The 14,559-nt window shown below is 50.8% G+C and overlaps 1 protein-coding gene across 3 annotated transcripts in view; it reads right to left on the reverse strand.

Annotated features, from left to right (window-relative positions):
• The window catches only part of B4GALNT3 (beta-1,4-N-acetyl-galactosaminyltransferase 3), an 89,863-nt gene extending 76,245 nt beyond the window's left edge, over positions 1-13,618 (reverse strand). For 2 of the 3 annotated variants that reach the window (XM_027093092.1, XM_027093091.1), the window contains exon 1: positions 13,270-13,617. In XM_027093092.1, coding sequence (XP_026948893.1) covers positions 13,270-13,438 — 169 coding nt within the window. In that variant the 5' untranslated portion in view covers positions 13,439-13,617. Of the gene's footprint in view, positions 1-13,269 lie in introns of all 3 variants that reach the window. The other variant, XR_003429998.1, reaches the window with a different exon arrangement.
• Between the last annotated feature and the right edge of the window lie 941 nt (positions 13,619-14,559).

Consider the following 14,559-nt stretch of genomic DNA (forward strand, 5'->3'; position numbering starts at 1 on the left):
AGAAGGGCTGGCAGTGTCCACACAGGGGAAATGCAGGCCCAGCGAAGGCTGTGCGGGCTGAATTCTATCAGTGCTGAATTCTATCAATTCCACGAGTGCTCGTGGGGAGGGTGAAGCAAACTGCCATGACCGGACACTTGGGAGCCACCTCTGGCTTCTCTGACAACCTAAGCTGGAGTTCACAAGAGCAACCCAGATGAAGGAGGCATCAAAGAAGATATCAGCTGTGAGTTTCAGATAGTTCAACAGATGTTCCAGAGAGGGTGAGGTCAGCTGGCACAGAAACAACGAGGAAGGCTTCAGGAAAGGGATGAGGCCGACAGGATGGGCAGGGGCGTGAACGGCAGGCAGAAGGGTATCATGAGCCTGCAGAGCAGCGGTGAAGAGTTTGAGGAAGACCAGCCCGAGGGACAGGAGACCCCAGCTCCAGCTCCCCATGGCGAGAAGCGACGGTGAAGCTACTGCTCTCTGGACAGTCACTCCCAGAGTTTATACACGCTCCTCTGCATCTCCTAGCAGCCGGACTGCTTCCTGGCTCTTTGTTCCCCTCCCCACCACCGCAACTAGGGTAGAGGGATTTAATTGGGAGGATGTCACCAAGTCAACCAAACTCTGAGAATTTACCATGTGCAGGTATCGGGCAAGGCACTCAGGCACAGTTCTCAACTAGGGATCCACGGAGGGGTGTCAGGGGCCTGTGCACCTCCCCAGAATATTATGCAAAATATGAGGGGGGAGGCAAATTTCTGGGGAGAGGGTCGCCAGTTTCCTCATCAGATTCTTACAAGGGTACACAAGCCACAAAAGGTTAAAAATCTCTGCACCAGGGAGACCAAGGGGGAAGTGCCCAGGTCCGGCACTCAAGAAATGCAATCTCGTGGGGGAAGACAGACAAACAGAAATAACCCAGGCAAGGCAGCCTCTGAGAAGTACCCTAACGGAGTACAAAAAAGCAGAGTGAGGGAGGGGGGCAGAGGTTCATTCCAACGGGGATGCCCACAGGATGTGCTCCCCACACCCCAGTTTTGGGATCCAAGTTTGCAATGAAGGAAAAACAGACATTACAGTAAGTCCCCTACGTATGAACCTTCAAGTTGCGAAATTTCAAAGATACAAACGTGCAGTCCATCAGCGTCAGGTGTGAGTGAAATTGCAGCTTCCCCCGTCTCCTGTTGCTGGCGATCCTTCAGCTCTACCATCTCCCACCTCCTCTCCCTCCTCCAGTCAGTAACCCTTCCTGCCTGTTCACTTGATGCCAGCCCCTGTGTGCCAGCTGTCGTGCTAGACTACTGTATCTTTCAAGGGAATGTACTGTAAGATTAAACATGTTTTAATTTGGGGGTTTATTTGTTTTTATGTATTAGTTGTGTGAAAAGTATATAAACCTATCACAGTACAGCACTATATAGCCGACTGTGTTAGTTGGGTACCTAGGCTAACTTTGTTGGACTTAGGAACAAATCGGACTTACGGAACTCGTTTGTTTGTAGAGGACTTACTGTATTACTTCTCCCCAAGCCTAGACAGAGCCCCTGGCCAGAGCCCCTGGCTCAGGTACTCCCAGCAGGAAACCAAGAGTGTGAGGCCAACCCTATCCCCCCAGAAGGAGGGGGAAGGAGGACACTGCTCCAGGACTATGGGAGGTGGCAGGAAGATACCCTTCCTGAAAACGAGCGCTGACCCTGGTCCACCCGTCCCCGCTCTGCCAGCTCCCATCCTCTGAATTCCTGGGGTGCTTGTGGCACTGACCCTCGGGAGCCCCTCACTCTCCCGGCCTCAATTCTCCCACACTTTGTCCAAAAACTTTGTGCCATCACCTGTTTCATTCTCTCCCAAGACCTCACCGCCATCTGAAATTCTCATCTCTTTGTTGAAGCGTTCGTTACCTGTCTTGTCCTCATGAAACGTAAGCTCCATGACAGCAAAGCCCTGAAATGTCTGGTTCCCTCTCCATCCCTAATACCTACAACACTGCCTAGCACGTACGCACACTCACTACATATCTGGTGAATGAGTGTCTGTCTCCTGTCCCTTTGTATGTATTCTCTTGAAGGACCAGCACGGCATCCAGGTCCCAGAGGAAAGTGTAAGAAGAAACAGAGGCACTTTCTTCCCCCGAGACCACTTCTGAGATACTGGGTGTGCAAGGCGGCCCTTAATTTAAATGATTATGGCAGAGCATAGCCAGAGGACCACGTGTGACGCTCAGAACTTTAGTATCCTATCACCTTCTGCATCAACAATACTGCCAAAGTGTCATGTGTTTCTCTGACAGGTCTCAGCTTTCCTGTCACCCTCCTCAGCTAGGCACTCATCGCCCATACCTTAGGTCATTGCAGTGACCACCTAGGTGGCCTCTGTCGCCAAACCATCTTACGAACCTCCAGCAGCTTCATCTGCCAATAATCACTGTTCCTAGGACATAAAAGGTGTCCACAGACTTCCCTGCTGGTTCAGTGGTAAAGAATCCGCCTTCCAACGCAGGGGATGTGGGCTCGATCCCTGGTCGGGGAACTAGGATCCCACATGCCGCGGAGCCACTAAGCCCATGTGCCACAACTACTGAGCTGGCGCACCTCACACAAGAGCCCACGTGCCGCAAACTACAGAGCCCACACTCTCTGGAGCCCGTGTGCCACAACAAGAGAGAAGCCCAGGTGCTGCAACGAAGACCCCACAAGCCACAACTAAAGACCCGACGCAGCCAAAAAAAAGTAAATAAAATAAATTTTAAAATAAATAAAGAACTGCTTTAAAAAAAAAAGAAAAAAAAAGGTGTCCAGTAAGGGTCTGAAGAATTAAAGCATGAATCCGTGGATGAAAATAAGAAACACTGCCTTCATCACATAAAATCCCTGCTTTCAAAAATCTATGTTGCAATACAACAAACTAGTGAATATAACAAAAAAGAAATAGACTCCCAGATAAAGAGAACAACCTAGTGGCTACCTGTTGGGAGAGGGAAGGGGGGAGGGGCAATAAAGGGGTAGGGGGTTAACAGATACAAACTACTATGTATAATAAAAATCAGGGGCTTCCCTGGTGGCGCAGTGGTTGAGAGTCCACTTGCCAATGCAGGGGACACGGGTTCATGCCCCAGTCCAGGAAGATCCCACATGCCGCGGAGCGGCTGAGCCCATGAGCCATGGCCGCTGAGCCTGCGCGTCCAGAGCCTGTGCTCCGCAGCGGGAGAGGCCACAACGGTAAGAGGCCCGCATACCGCAAAGAAAAAAAAAAAAAATCAGCTACAACGATGTATTGAACAACACGGGGAATACAGTCAATATTTTATAATAACTATGAATGGAGTATAGCCTTTAAGAACTGTGAATCACAACAGACTCACAGACTTAGAGAACAGACTTAAGATACCAGAGGGGAAAAGGTGGGGTGGAGGGATAGTTAGGAAGTTTGGGATTGACATGTACACAAGGCTATATTTAAAATGGATAACCAACAGGGACCTACTGTGGAGCACAGGGGACTCTGCTCACTATTCTGTAGCAACCTAACTGGGAAAAGAACTGGAAAAAGAACAGATACATGTATATGTATAACTGAATCACTTTGTTGTACACCTGAAACTAATACAACATTGTTAATCAACTATACTCCAATATGAAATAAAGTTAAAAAAATTGTGAATCATTATATTGTACACCTGTAACTTATATAATATAGTACATCAACTGTACTGCAATTAAAAAAAAAGAAATTAAAAAAATTCTATATTGCTCTCCACCAAGTCCAAACGTGCAGCACCCTGGCACTCGAGACTCTGCGATCACGTCACAACCACCCTTCCAATTTCATCTCCTTCACACTGTGGGAGCCTCTGCCCTCAGGATCTGAGTTCCCTGAACTTATAGTTAGCTTATGCTAGACACCCCCTCCAAATAGCCACCTTTGCTTAGGCACACACACACACACACACACACACACACACACCCCAATAACAACAGAATCTTGGAGCTGGAGGAGGTCTTAAAAACTGAAGCCATAATGTGTGTATGTATAGCTGATTCACTTTATTATAAAGCAGAAACTAACACACCATTGTAAAGCAATTACACTCCAATAAAGATGTTAAAAAATAAATAAAAAACTTCAAGCCAGAGCTCTTCTTTTGGGGAAATACAGCAGAACACTAAGAAATGCTGCATAAAATTTGACAAACTTATTTACATAGCTAAGGGCTCCATAAAGTAAGGGCAATCTCCAGGGGTCAAAAAATGAAGATGTGAACATTGGTGCAGCTCTAGATAACATACTAGGCAAAATTAATTTTAGAGTATTAAAAACAGAACAATTTTTAAAAAGGAACCAAATCTGAAGTAGAGCCAAGTAAAACTTACAGATACGAAAAATACAGTCATTGAATCAAAAGAAAAAATGGGGCAGATGCCTCTGCCTCAAGGTCCCTCCCTAATTTTCTACCCCTTCTTTGTGCCTATGCAGCTTGCCTGCCTTCTGTTGCTGGAAGTTGTTCACCTGAGATGTGCTCTCAGCCTCTCCCTTTGCCCAGCCCTCTGCTCAGCTGAAATAAAGAAGCAGAGCCAGGAACTGAGAATTCACCCCGACACTCTGTGCCTGGCTCCTGGGGAAGCCTCCCAAGTCCTCACCGCACCCCCCTGCCCCGAATCTTTGGCTAAGAGGTGGTGGTGAGAGGTCCAGAGATCAGCTGGCCGGCGAGGGGGCTGTGCATGTGCACAGGCCTGCACACATCCATTTGGACCCCGGTTGGCAGGAAGGGTGGAAAGGAGAGGATCAAGGGATTTGTAAGAAGATCTCAGCAGAGAGGCCTTTAATCTTTGAAGCAACTGCCTGAATGGAGGCCACATTGTCAGGGATGACCTTGGGGGCCAAATAGCCAGAAGCGCTGGGATAACTGCCACCCCTCCGCCAGGCAACTGAGTCTTGAAAGACCGGAGCCCAAAGTCCAAAGATGGACTGGCCCCGTGGCCCCTTTGTGACACGGTAGTGGCTCCAAACCAGACCCGGAAACAAGCATCCCATTGAATGGAAGACTGCGAAACTGAAGCCCTCAAAAGAAACAGGACCTGTGCAAGCACCCGCGATAAATCAGCTTCAGAGCTTAGATTAAAACAGAGATAAAGCCCAGTGTTCCTGCCTCTGAGACCCGGAAGTCCTCCGAGCATACTCAGGGACACGCAGTAGAGTGACAGGCTACGTTGCCCAACTGCTGAACTTTGGTGCCCTGGTCCGTTGCCAAATGGCTCTCATTCTCCACAAAACCCTTGACTTCTAACCCACCCCTCCCCATCAGTGCAGATCTGTGTCTGGGGTGCAGACAGAAAGATGGAGGATGGAAAAGAGTCTTGTGGCAGAATGCGCGTGTGGTGGCAGGTGCGGGCGTGGGTGGCCTGGAGACGGCAGAGGGACCGGGCACAGCTGTGTCACGGGCCAAGAAGCTGGAGAGACGAGGGCCAGCTGAGGAATGCATCTCCACACTCCTGCCTGCCAGCCTTTTTCTAATTCTTACCAGATTGTAAACTCTGAAGGGGAAGAGATGGGAGCCAACTCTCTCCTAGCTCCTGACATGTGCTAGGCTTATGTTCAATCTAACCGGGCACTTCCCCTGGCCTGTTTTCTCATCTGTTAGTAAAGGGGCTGGACGGCTCATGTTCGTGACTTTCTACACCCAGAAGCCACAGCTCTTCACGCTCCTGGTCCCCCCACTGGCCTGGGGGGAGGTTAGAAGCCCAAAGGACAAACTTGAGGTTCCTGGCCTTCCTGGCCAGTCCCCTCGGTTGTTTTATTAGTATTGTCAGGGGTGCCCCAAGCTTTATTAAATTTTCCTTACATTTATGTCATTGTTTCCAATGACAGTGGCTCAGGCCCCAGTATGTCAGTAAATTCCAAGCTTTTGATGTCCACTTCACACATAAGGAGGTGAGAATTTATTTTTGAATGTCATTCAATTTTTCAATACCTAAATAGACTAAAAACAAAAACATCAGGAAAATAATAATTCATGTTTTGGGGGGGGGGTGTTTAATCTAGAATTCTTTCCAGAATCCAGCATCTGGTTATCACAGCTATTATACTTTATTTTATTTTATTTTTTTTGCGGTACGCGGGCCTCTCACCGCTGTGGCCTCTCCCGTTGCGGAGCACAGGCTCCGGACGTGCAGGCTCAGCGGCCATGGCTCACGGGCCCAGCCGCTCCGCGGCATGTGGGATCTTCCCGGACCGGGGCACGAACCCGTGTCCCCTGCATCGGCAGGCGGACTCTCAACCACTGCGCCACCAGGGGAGCCCCTATACTTTATTTTTTCTTTTCAAGAATCTCTAGGTCAGAGTAGTGGGATTATAGGTGACTGTCAGTTTCTTCTTCATACTTTTATATATACCATAGCACTTTTATTGATTTCTTTATGCCTTGATTTGGTCCAGAAAAAGTTAAAGCGGCTTGCAAGTACCACAGAATATAAGATGACATAAACTAATAGTAGTTGTGGGAAAGAAAGAAAAAGATAGAGGAATAAAATTGGTACCAAAGTGCAAATCGTAAAATCTTTTACACTTTTTTCCAAATGAACCAAAAACTGAATTCTAAAGCTTTCTAGTAACCAACACAAAGGGAGAAACCTGTGTGGTTATATAATTTACATGGCCAATAAAAATGAAAACAAACGGACTGCTCAAGAGAGCAGAGCTAGTTCTAATATCAAGATCAGAAGAAAAGTTCTCATCACAAGAAAAAAAATTGTAATTATGTGAGATGATGGATGTTAACTAAACTTACTGTGGTGATCATTTTGCAATGTATACAAATATCACATCATTATGTCGTACACTTCGGTATGTCAATTATATCTCTAAGACTGGGAAAAAAAAATAAAGACCAGAAGAAACGTTTCTGGAAGGTTCTCAAACACAGGATAAGCAATGACTCTCAATCCCATCCTTGGAGAATGTCACAGGGCTATATCTCATAGCACTTAGGTCCTGGGTCTTGCCCCTCCTTAAGTTATTGGATCAGTTGTACTAGGTGCCTCATGCACAAAAAGGTAATTTTATAGGGGTTACTGTGGTCCAGATACACAGCCATTATCTGGTATAATGAACATGTGTTGTTTTCATAATCATAAAGAAATATTATTTTAAAATAAATCACATACTGTGTGATTCCATTTCCATAAAGTATAGAAATAGACTATATTAATCTATGCTTATGGTAGTGACAGAAATCGCTGGTACCATTCTGTTTCTTCATCAGGGTGTTCGTTACAACGGTATGCTCAGTTTGTGGAGATTCATCAAGCTGTACCCTTACATGTGCACTTTTCTGTACATATAACATACTCCCATGGGAATTTCCTGGTGGTCCAGTGGTTAGGATTCCGGGCTTTCAATGCCAGGGGCCCAGGTTCGATCCCTAGTCAGGGAACTAAGATCCCACAAGCCACGTGGGGCGGCCAAAAAAAAGAAACCAAACCAAACAAAAAAACCCAACAAACAAAAAAAGGTACTTCCATGAAAAGTAAAACAAAAAAAAAAGGGACCACATGGACAATTTGCATGCTTATTTTCTGCAAAAGTTGGTCAATGGTAAAAAAATTTTAAAGTTTAGCATAAGAAGTAAATTACAGACTAAAATATCACAGAGATTAAAAAAAATATATGGATACTTCTAACACTGAAAGCAGTGCTTGTTGGAACCTAAGAGTCTGTAAAAATTTAATCTATCCGTCATGCTTTGCTCAAATGCATAACATATTCAGCCCGGGACCCTTTATATATACCCCATCCAAACTACTCTCACCCCTTCCAGTAGTACTTTTTATATCAGGTAACGTATAAATCTATTAATTGTGGATCACAAGGTCAAAGGAGGGTTGTCTGAAAGCTCAGAACGTCTGCTTGGCCTAGCTGAGACCTCATCATCCTCGGACAGAAGGAAGCGTGCTCGTGGAAATTAAAAGGTAGGATTTGAGAGCGGTGCAACTCGGTAGAGAAGCAGACAGTCAGCGGCCAACTGCAAGAACAGCCTCCAGGACCCCTTCCAAAGCAAACTCTGCTCTGGCGGCTGCCCTGCTCCGCTCCATAAAGCCCAGCCCAGGCTCTGGGGCCTGGAAAACTACTGCAGCGCGCCGCCAGCCACTCCTAAAGCCAGCACAGAAGTGGCTGCTTCAAAGGCCTCGTGCTGCAAAGCAGTCAGAACCGTGCGGGGCATCTGGACACCTCCCAGGACAGGCGCGGCCGGCAGCCCAATCACCACCGAGCAGGAGATCGGGCCTCAGCCCACACGAGGGTCCCTGGGTGACAGCAGGACAGCAGGGCCGGCTGTGCTGCTGGGATTCTGCGGCCACGTCACAAAGGACTAGAGAGACCAGGAAAGGAGAGGCCAAGGCTGGGTGAGGGCCCCGTCCTCACACCCTGTGGTCCTGGTGCAGACGGCGCTGGTCCAAAGGAAACACACTTTTAATAGGAAAAGCAGTGACGGCTTAATTCTTATCCTTCGCATTTGTGTGTAAAGGCTACCGCTGTTTATACGTATTATGGTACGAGGAACAAGAATTCCTAGGTTCTATTCTTGGATCCATCACTGATAAGCCAAGTATCTGCCAGTGAAAATATCAGGTGCTTGGAAATTCAGAGCTTACCGTCCATAACCAGAAGGTATTTGAGTGCCCAGTATCTGCCCTGAATTGATTACTGACTTGAAGTTCCAGGCAGCAGCCGGGTGGCCAGAATGGCAGCATAAAGAGAGGTAAGCAGGACGGAAGAAAGGGAGCCAGAGGCTCCATGGGAAAGAGGGGCAGCCCAGCCGGGGCGACATGCGACAGGGTCCTGGGCCCAAGGGGCCCACGAAGCAGCTGTGCTTCCCTCCACACTTGCCTCTGCTCTGAGGCTCAGCTCTAAGCCACAGCCCTCCCGCTCTGCCCACACATCTGTCTCATCTGTTTTTCCCTCTCTCCTGGCCTGCGTCTCAGATTACCGTTCTGCCCTGAGCTACCTCTGTCACTGGAGGGTTTGTCTCCCTTCCAAATCGGAATGTCTGTGGCGACCCCGGGAGCCACAGGGCCCGCCTGACATCTGTGGCTATGCCACCGCAGCCCACTCGGAGTCACTTAGGAATCGCGGGGGCCAGCCGGACAGATGTGTTATAAGTTTCAGGCTTGGAAACACCTTGGGGTTTAGCAGGTACACTGGACACTTAAATGGGGACATTGCAGACCCAGCCTTGTGAGATGTGGAAAGAGGCTGGTGTGCACCACCATTCGGCCCTGGCTCTGTGGCCAGCTGTGATCGCTTGGTTCCAGCACTGAGTTGGTCTCAGCAGCAGGTCAATTATAGAGCAAAGAACCTAGAAACCATTTTAGTCCAGACCTCTGCCCTCAGGCAGGACGTAGCTAATCCAGTCTGAACAAATGGGTATAGCTCATTAAAAGCTGCCAGGACGGGGTCTTTAACTTCCAATAATAATAGTCTGGGCCCGGGGTTGCTCTCAGCCAGTACACACCGGTACACCTGTGCCAGTTCTCAAAATACTGGAACATTTATGAACATGTTGGTATATAGTGACTGCCCCAGGCCCTCTGAATGTCCCACTAGAGCCCTGACCTGTCCTCAGGAGAGCTCCATGACCCAGCAGCTAAAGACTAATGCCAGCCACAGTAAGGAACCTTCCGCCCCATCCCAGCACCACCATCCATACCACAGTACAGTATGGTTACACAGTTTTACTATTTCCCTATCCATTCTACAACACCACCTTATTCTAAAACTTTCGACTGCTTTCTCTTATCTACGAATAAATACCACCCTTTAAGGTTGTTCTTCAGAGTCTTTCATACTGTGGCACCATCCCCTATCCTCCTTCACACCCTCTGCTTCACCAAACCCAGACGCTCAACATTTCCAAACACTAACTTGTCCTTGACTATTGGTCTTGGCTTCTGCTGCCCTCTCTGCCTGGAATAGCTTTCTCTTTCTGCATCCACTAAAGTCTTACCAACTCCTCAAGATCTCCTGAAATGTCACCACTTCCATGAAATATTAGTTGAAAGAGCCGTGTCCCATTTCCAGAAGTGTCACAGCAACGTGTAGGTTCTACCTCTGTAAAACTTAACGGTTGTCTCCTATTACGATCATTCTCATATACGCACCTCAACTCCCCTCCTAGAGGGAAAGCTGTGAGAGGCAGAAACCATAACAGAGTCATCACCACGTCTAAGTGACCGAGCACAATGCCCTGCTCGAGCTACGTGCTAAACAAATATTTGTTTAAATGAGTGAGTATGAAGCCCGCGCGCCTAGAGCCCCTGCTCTGCAGCAAGAGAAGCCACCGCCATGAGAAGCCCGCGCACCGCAACTAGAGAAAGCCCACACGCAGCAACAAAGACCCAACGCAGCCAAAAATAAATAAATGAATAAATAAATTTATAAAAAATAATAATAAATAAATAAGTGCGTGAGTGAGTAAACAGCTCTCATTCTTTTGTCCAAGGGACCCATTCTTCTATCTGTGAACAGTTTCGGTGGCTTCTCCCTGAAGTTACTCCAAATGTGGTTGTATCTTTTTCTACAGATGGAGCCCAAACTGCATATCACGCATCTCAAACTACGGGGTTATTCCATAAGAAGCAGGAAGCGCGCTCCCTGTCATTACTTGACCACCCTGGAGTTTGTAACTACCAGCTCTCCATACATTTCTCCCAGCACCAGATCAGGGCGGCAGTCACACAGGGACAGGCAAATGAAAGGTTCTTGGTAACGGAGGCTGGCCTTACAGATGACAGGAAGGCTGGTGGTGCAGTGAGCTGGCAGGGGCTGCTACAGAGAGGCAGGGTGGCTTGCTGGGAAGCAGAACCAGGCTGGGGCTCCGGTTGCTGCTGTGTGCCAGGGTGTACGCGAGGCAAGGCTAGCAACCCTCTTCTTACCGCTGTGCTTTCTAATCCCTCCTTCCCCACTCTCCCTCCAGAGGAATGGCTGGGAGTAAGACCTATAAGACAAGGCAGGACTTTGATGCACGACGTCTGAGCTTCTTAAAAACAAAGGACGGGGGACCAGGAGCCAGAAAGCACAGCCACTGTCTAAATCTCATTCCAAAAGGAAATCAAGGAAAGAGTAGAGTACGATGGGACAGCCCGGCATGACAAGCCACCCTGCCAGCAGGTGGGCTTCAGGGTTCTAGGAGGCTGAGAAGAAGGTACGAGGGATCCATCAGTGCCCAGGCTTGGGCCCCCGTTAAAAACAACAGTTAGGGAAACGGAAAGCCAGTTCTGGACTAGGAAGCTGAGAACATTCTTCTGGAGAAGGGTCCGTTTGGAAAAGGAAACAAAGAATAAGGAAACCCAGTCAGAAAGTGAAGATTCATCTAGAAGGGAAAAGAAACTGACCCAGGAATTGATGGCTAAGGATGAGACAGCCAATAGGAGACAGAGGTTGGGAGCCAGGTGTGAGATGATAATTATGGCAAACTGCTTCCGATCTCTGAGGAGAAAGCTCACTTGGGGTAAAGGAAAAGTATGTGCTGGGGGGTGAGGGAGGCGGATGGGAGGCCATTCATTTCAGGGTCACAAAGCAACTGCTCTGCTCTCCGGGTTTGGCCATGCCGCAGCACGTGGGATCTTAGTTTCCTGACCACGCATGGAACCCGTGCCCCCTGCAGTGGAAACGTGGAGTCCTAACCACTGGACCGCCAGGGAAGTCTCTCCTCTCTGGTTTTAATCTGTGCAGTGGACTCCACTGGCTACCAGGTTAACAAGATGGTGGCCAAGGAGGAGAGAAGGGAGATCCCTCCCAGGGCCTCCCACCCACCCACACTCCACCTGGGCTCCTCCACGGGGGACCCTCTGAGTGGCCGTGGTATGGAAGAGTAGATTCACTCTGTCTTTCAGAGGAGCGAGCAAGGCCTGGGGAGCTGAGGGAAGGCAGCCTGGTCTTCAGAAGGAAGAGCTCTTCCTACTTGAGACCTGTGGACCTGACTTGCGAAGACCCTTCCTCGTGGTGTGCTGGGCTCCCTGACCCTGGAAATGCTCAGGCGGGGAGATCACACAATCGTAGTGTTCACACTGAAAGGGACCAACTCCCTCCTTCTACCTGAGAAGCTGCCATTTGCGCCTGGATTTCCCAACTAGTTAGCGTCAGAACCAGGAATGGAAGGCCAGTCTCCAAACACACAGCCAGAAATATTTCAGCAGCCACAGAGTGAGAGGTTCCGCCATAAATACCCATCTCTGTCCTGAACCGGCTCAGTTACTGACCCTAGTAATTCCCTGTCTTTGGCCACAAGAGGAGGCAAAGCACCACACCCAGCCCTGGGCAGAACAGCTGACACAAGAACTTAGAGCATCTTCTCACCAGAGTTCCATGCGTCGTCCGTTAGGTTTCCTGAAAGGGGGAATGTTTATAATTCCATACGTTGTCTGGAATTATAACCCTCCCCCCTTCAGGATTGGGAAGGGCACCTAGTAGTTCTGGGAGTTTCTCTTTTTTCCAACTATTGCAGCGACCTTTTACCCAGTGCCTGACACTTCGGAGGTTTTACTTCACTCTGTCAGTAGTAAACTGAAAACCACCTCGGACAGGCATGCCTGTTGAAGTAAAAAGAGAAAGAGAGCATCCCCTCCGTTTTCCTAGGAGGAAACTGAGACAGAAATTTTAAGTGGCTCTGGCTCCGTGGAAAAAGAGAAGCAGGAATCTACCCACTGCCCGGTCCACTGAGCTGCCCTGAGCAGGGTATGGGGGTTCAGCTCATTCCGCAGGGTTCCCGAGGGGGGCTGCAGACAACCCGCTGGGGGTGGAGGGTGGCCAGGACCAGGAGAGGGGACCGCTCGAGGGAGGTGGGAGACTTGTAGGAAGAGGAAGGGGCTGGGAGGGGAGTGGCCTGTGGGAAGAGGGGGAGGCGAGTGGCTCACGGCGGTATCGTTAAAATAAAGGACCCACCCCCCGAAAACGCCGCAGGGGTGCAAACGGAGCGAGCCACGGAGAAGGCGGGTAGCAAAGTTTGGGTCGCGCAGACCGGAGCGAGCGGCCTGGTGGAGGCGGCTGAAGGCGCCCCAGACACGGACCTCACTCCGCGTCGACGCTTTTCTCTGGTACCGGGTCTGCGAGCCGAGTGCGGCCAGTGGTGGCCCCGAGGCTCCCCCGGCTTCCTTCCCGCGGGGCGCCCGGCAACTGGAGACCCAGCGAGGTGGAGACCGGGTCTGAGATGGGGGGTGGGTCCCCCCTGAGGCGGGAGCCGCCGGCCCTGCCCCCTCCCCGCTGCGCGCCTGCCGCGGCCCCGGCGCTACTCACTCCGGTTCAGGGGGTTCCCGCCGACCTGGGCCGACGCCGCCAATTCCAGATAAAGAGTCCAGAGCCCCACGGACACCACGGCGAGCAGCAGCAGCAGCCGGAAGCGCCTCCGCAGCAGCTTGACCGGGCGCAGCAGCAGCAGCAGCCGCGCGGCCCGGGGGCTCCCCATGGCGCTGCGCCCCTGGCCCCGGCCCGGCCCCGGCCGGCTCTCAGCGCCGCGCCCCGGCCGCCCGACCAGGCCGCCCCGCCGCGGGGCGCCGGCTCATGCTCCTCCCGAGGCTCCGCCGGCTCCTGCCCACGCCCGGACGCGTGCTTGCTGCCGGCCGCCCCACAGCTCCTCGCTCGCCGCCCACTCTCGGGCTGCCCACGAGGAGGCTACCCAGGTGCGCCGCCCCGCCCCGCTCCTCGCCCCGCCCCCTCCCGCCCCTCCGCCCGCCGCCCACCTGCCCCGCCCCCGGGCCCGCCCTGCCCCCGCGGCACAGGTGGGCCCCGCCCCCGAGCGGAGCCGGGAGGGGGACGGCCGCTCGGGCCTCGCTGGTCAATACCCGGCGCCTCCGCCAGCCGGGGGTGCGTGGGGCAGGTATGATCTGCACTCTGCTCCCCAAGCACGAGTGAGGTCGAAGCTTTGTAGACGCGGGGCGTGGGGCGGGGGTAGTGTTGGGGAGGCTGCGGCTTGGGGCGTTTCGTGGCCCGCAGCGACCCTACCCCTGCCTTAGAGTAGACATCGGAGCTGGGGAACCCTGGCGTCTCAATTCAGTCGCGGTCTCCTCTCCCAACCACATCTCCAAGAGACCCTGGGAGAGTTGTACGGCCCCCGGGGTGAACCCAAGTAGTTGCTCCCAGACGAGGATGACAGAGCCCGGGGGGAGAATGGATGTTGGAGGGTTCTGAGGAAAAATTACAAATCAGAAAATAAACCAACAAAACGACAACAAAACCACAAACTCACTCCTAGAGTTAAAAAAGTTCATCAAGATATTCTGCATTCCAGTTCTCTGCCTTCAGGCAGGTAAAACATTATTACCTGATTTAAATGAGAGAATTAAAGTCCAGAGGAACACAGTGGACTGCCTAAGGTCATTCATCCGGGAACACTGCAGTTTTCTTTTTTGCTTTTTCTCCTGGGGACAATGCTCAGGAGACTATGGAGAAAGCAGGGGGTCAAAAGCATTCCCGGACATTTTAAAGCCACATGAACAGCATGCAAATACTGTTGACACACAGCTGTTCACATAACTGAGTGGTTTCCCCTCCCCTCTGCTACCACTGTAGCTGGATGTCCAACCATCC

The sequence above is a fragment of the Aethalodelphis obliquidens genome, unplaced genomic scaffold (assembly GCF_003676395.1).
Source record: "Aethalodelphis obliquidens isolate GAN/ISIS:26980383/991018 unplaced genomic scaffold, ASM367639v1 scaffold83, whole genome shotgun sequence".
NCBI classification, from domain to species: Eukaryota; Metazoa; Chordata; class Mammalia; order Artiodactyla; family Delphinidae; genus Aethalodelphis; species Aethalodelphis obliquidens.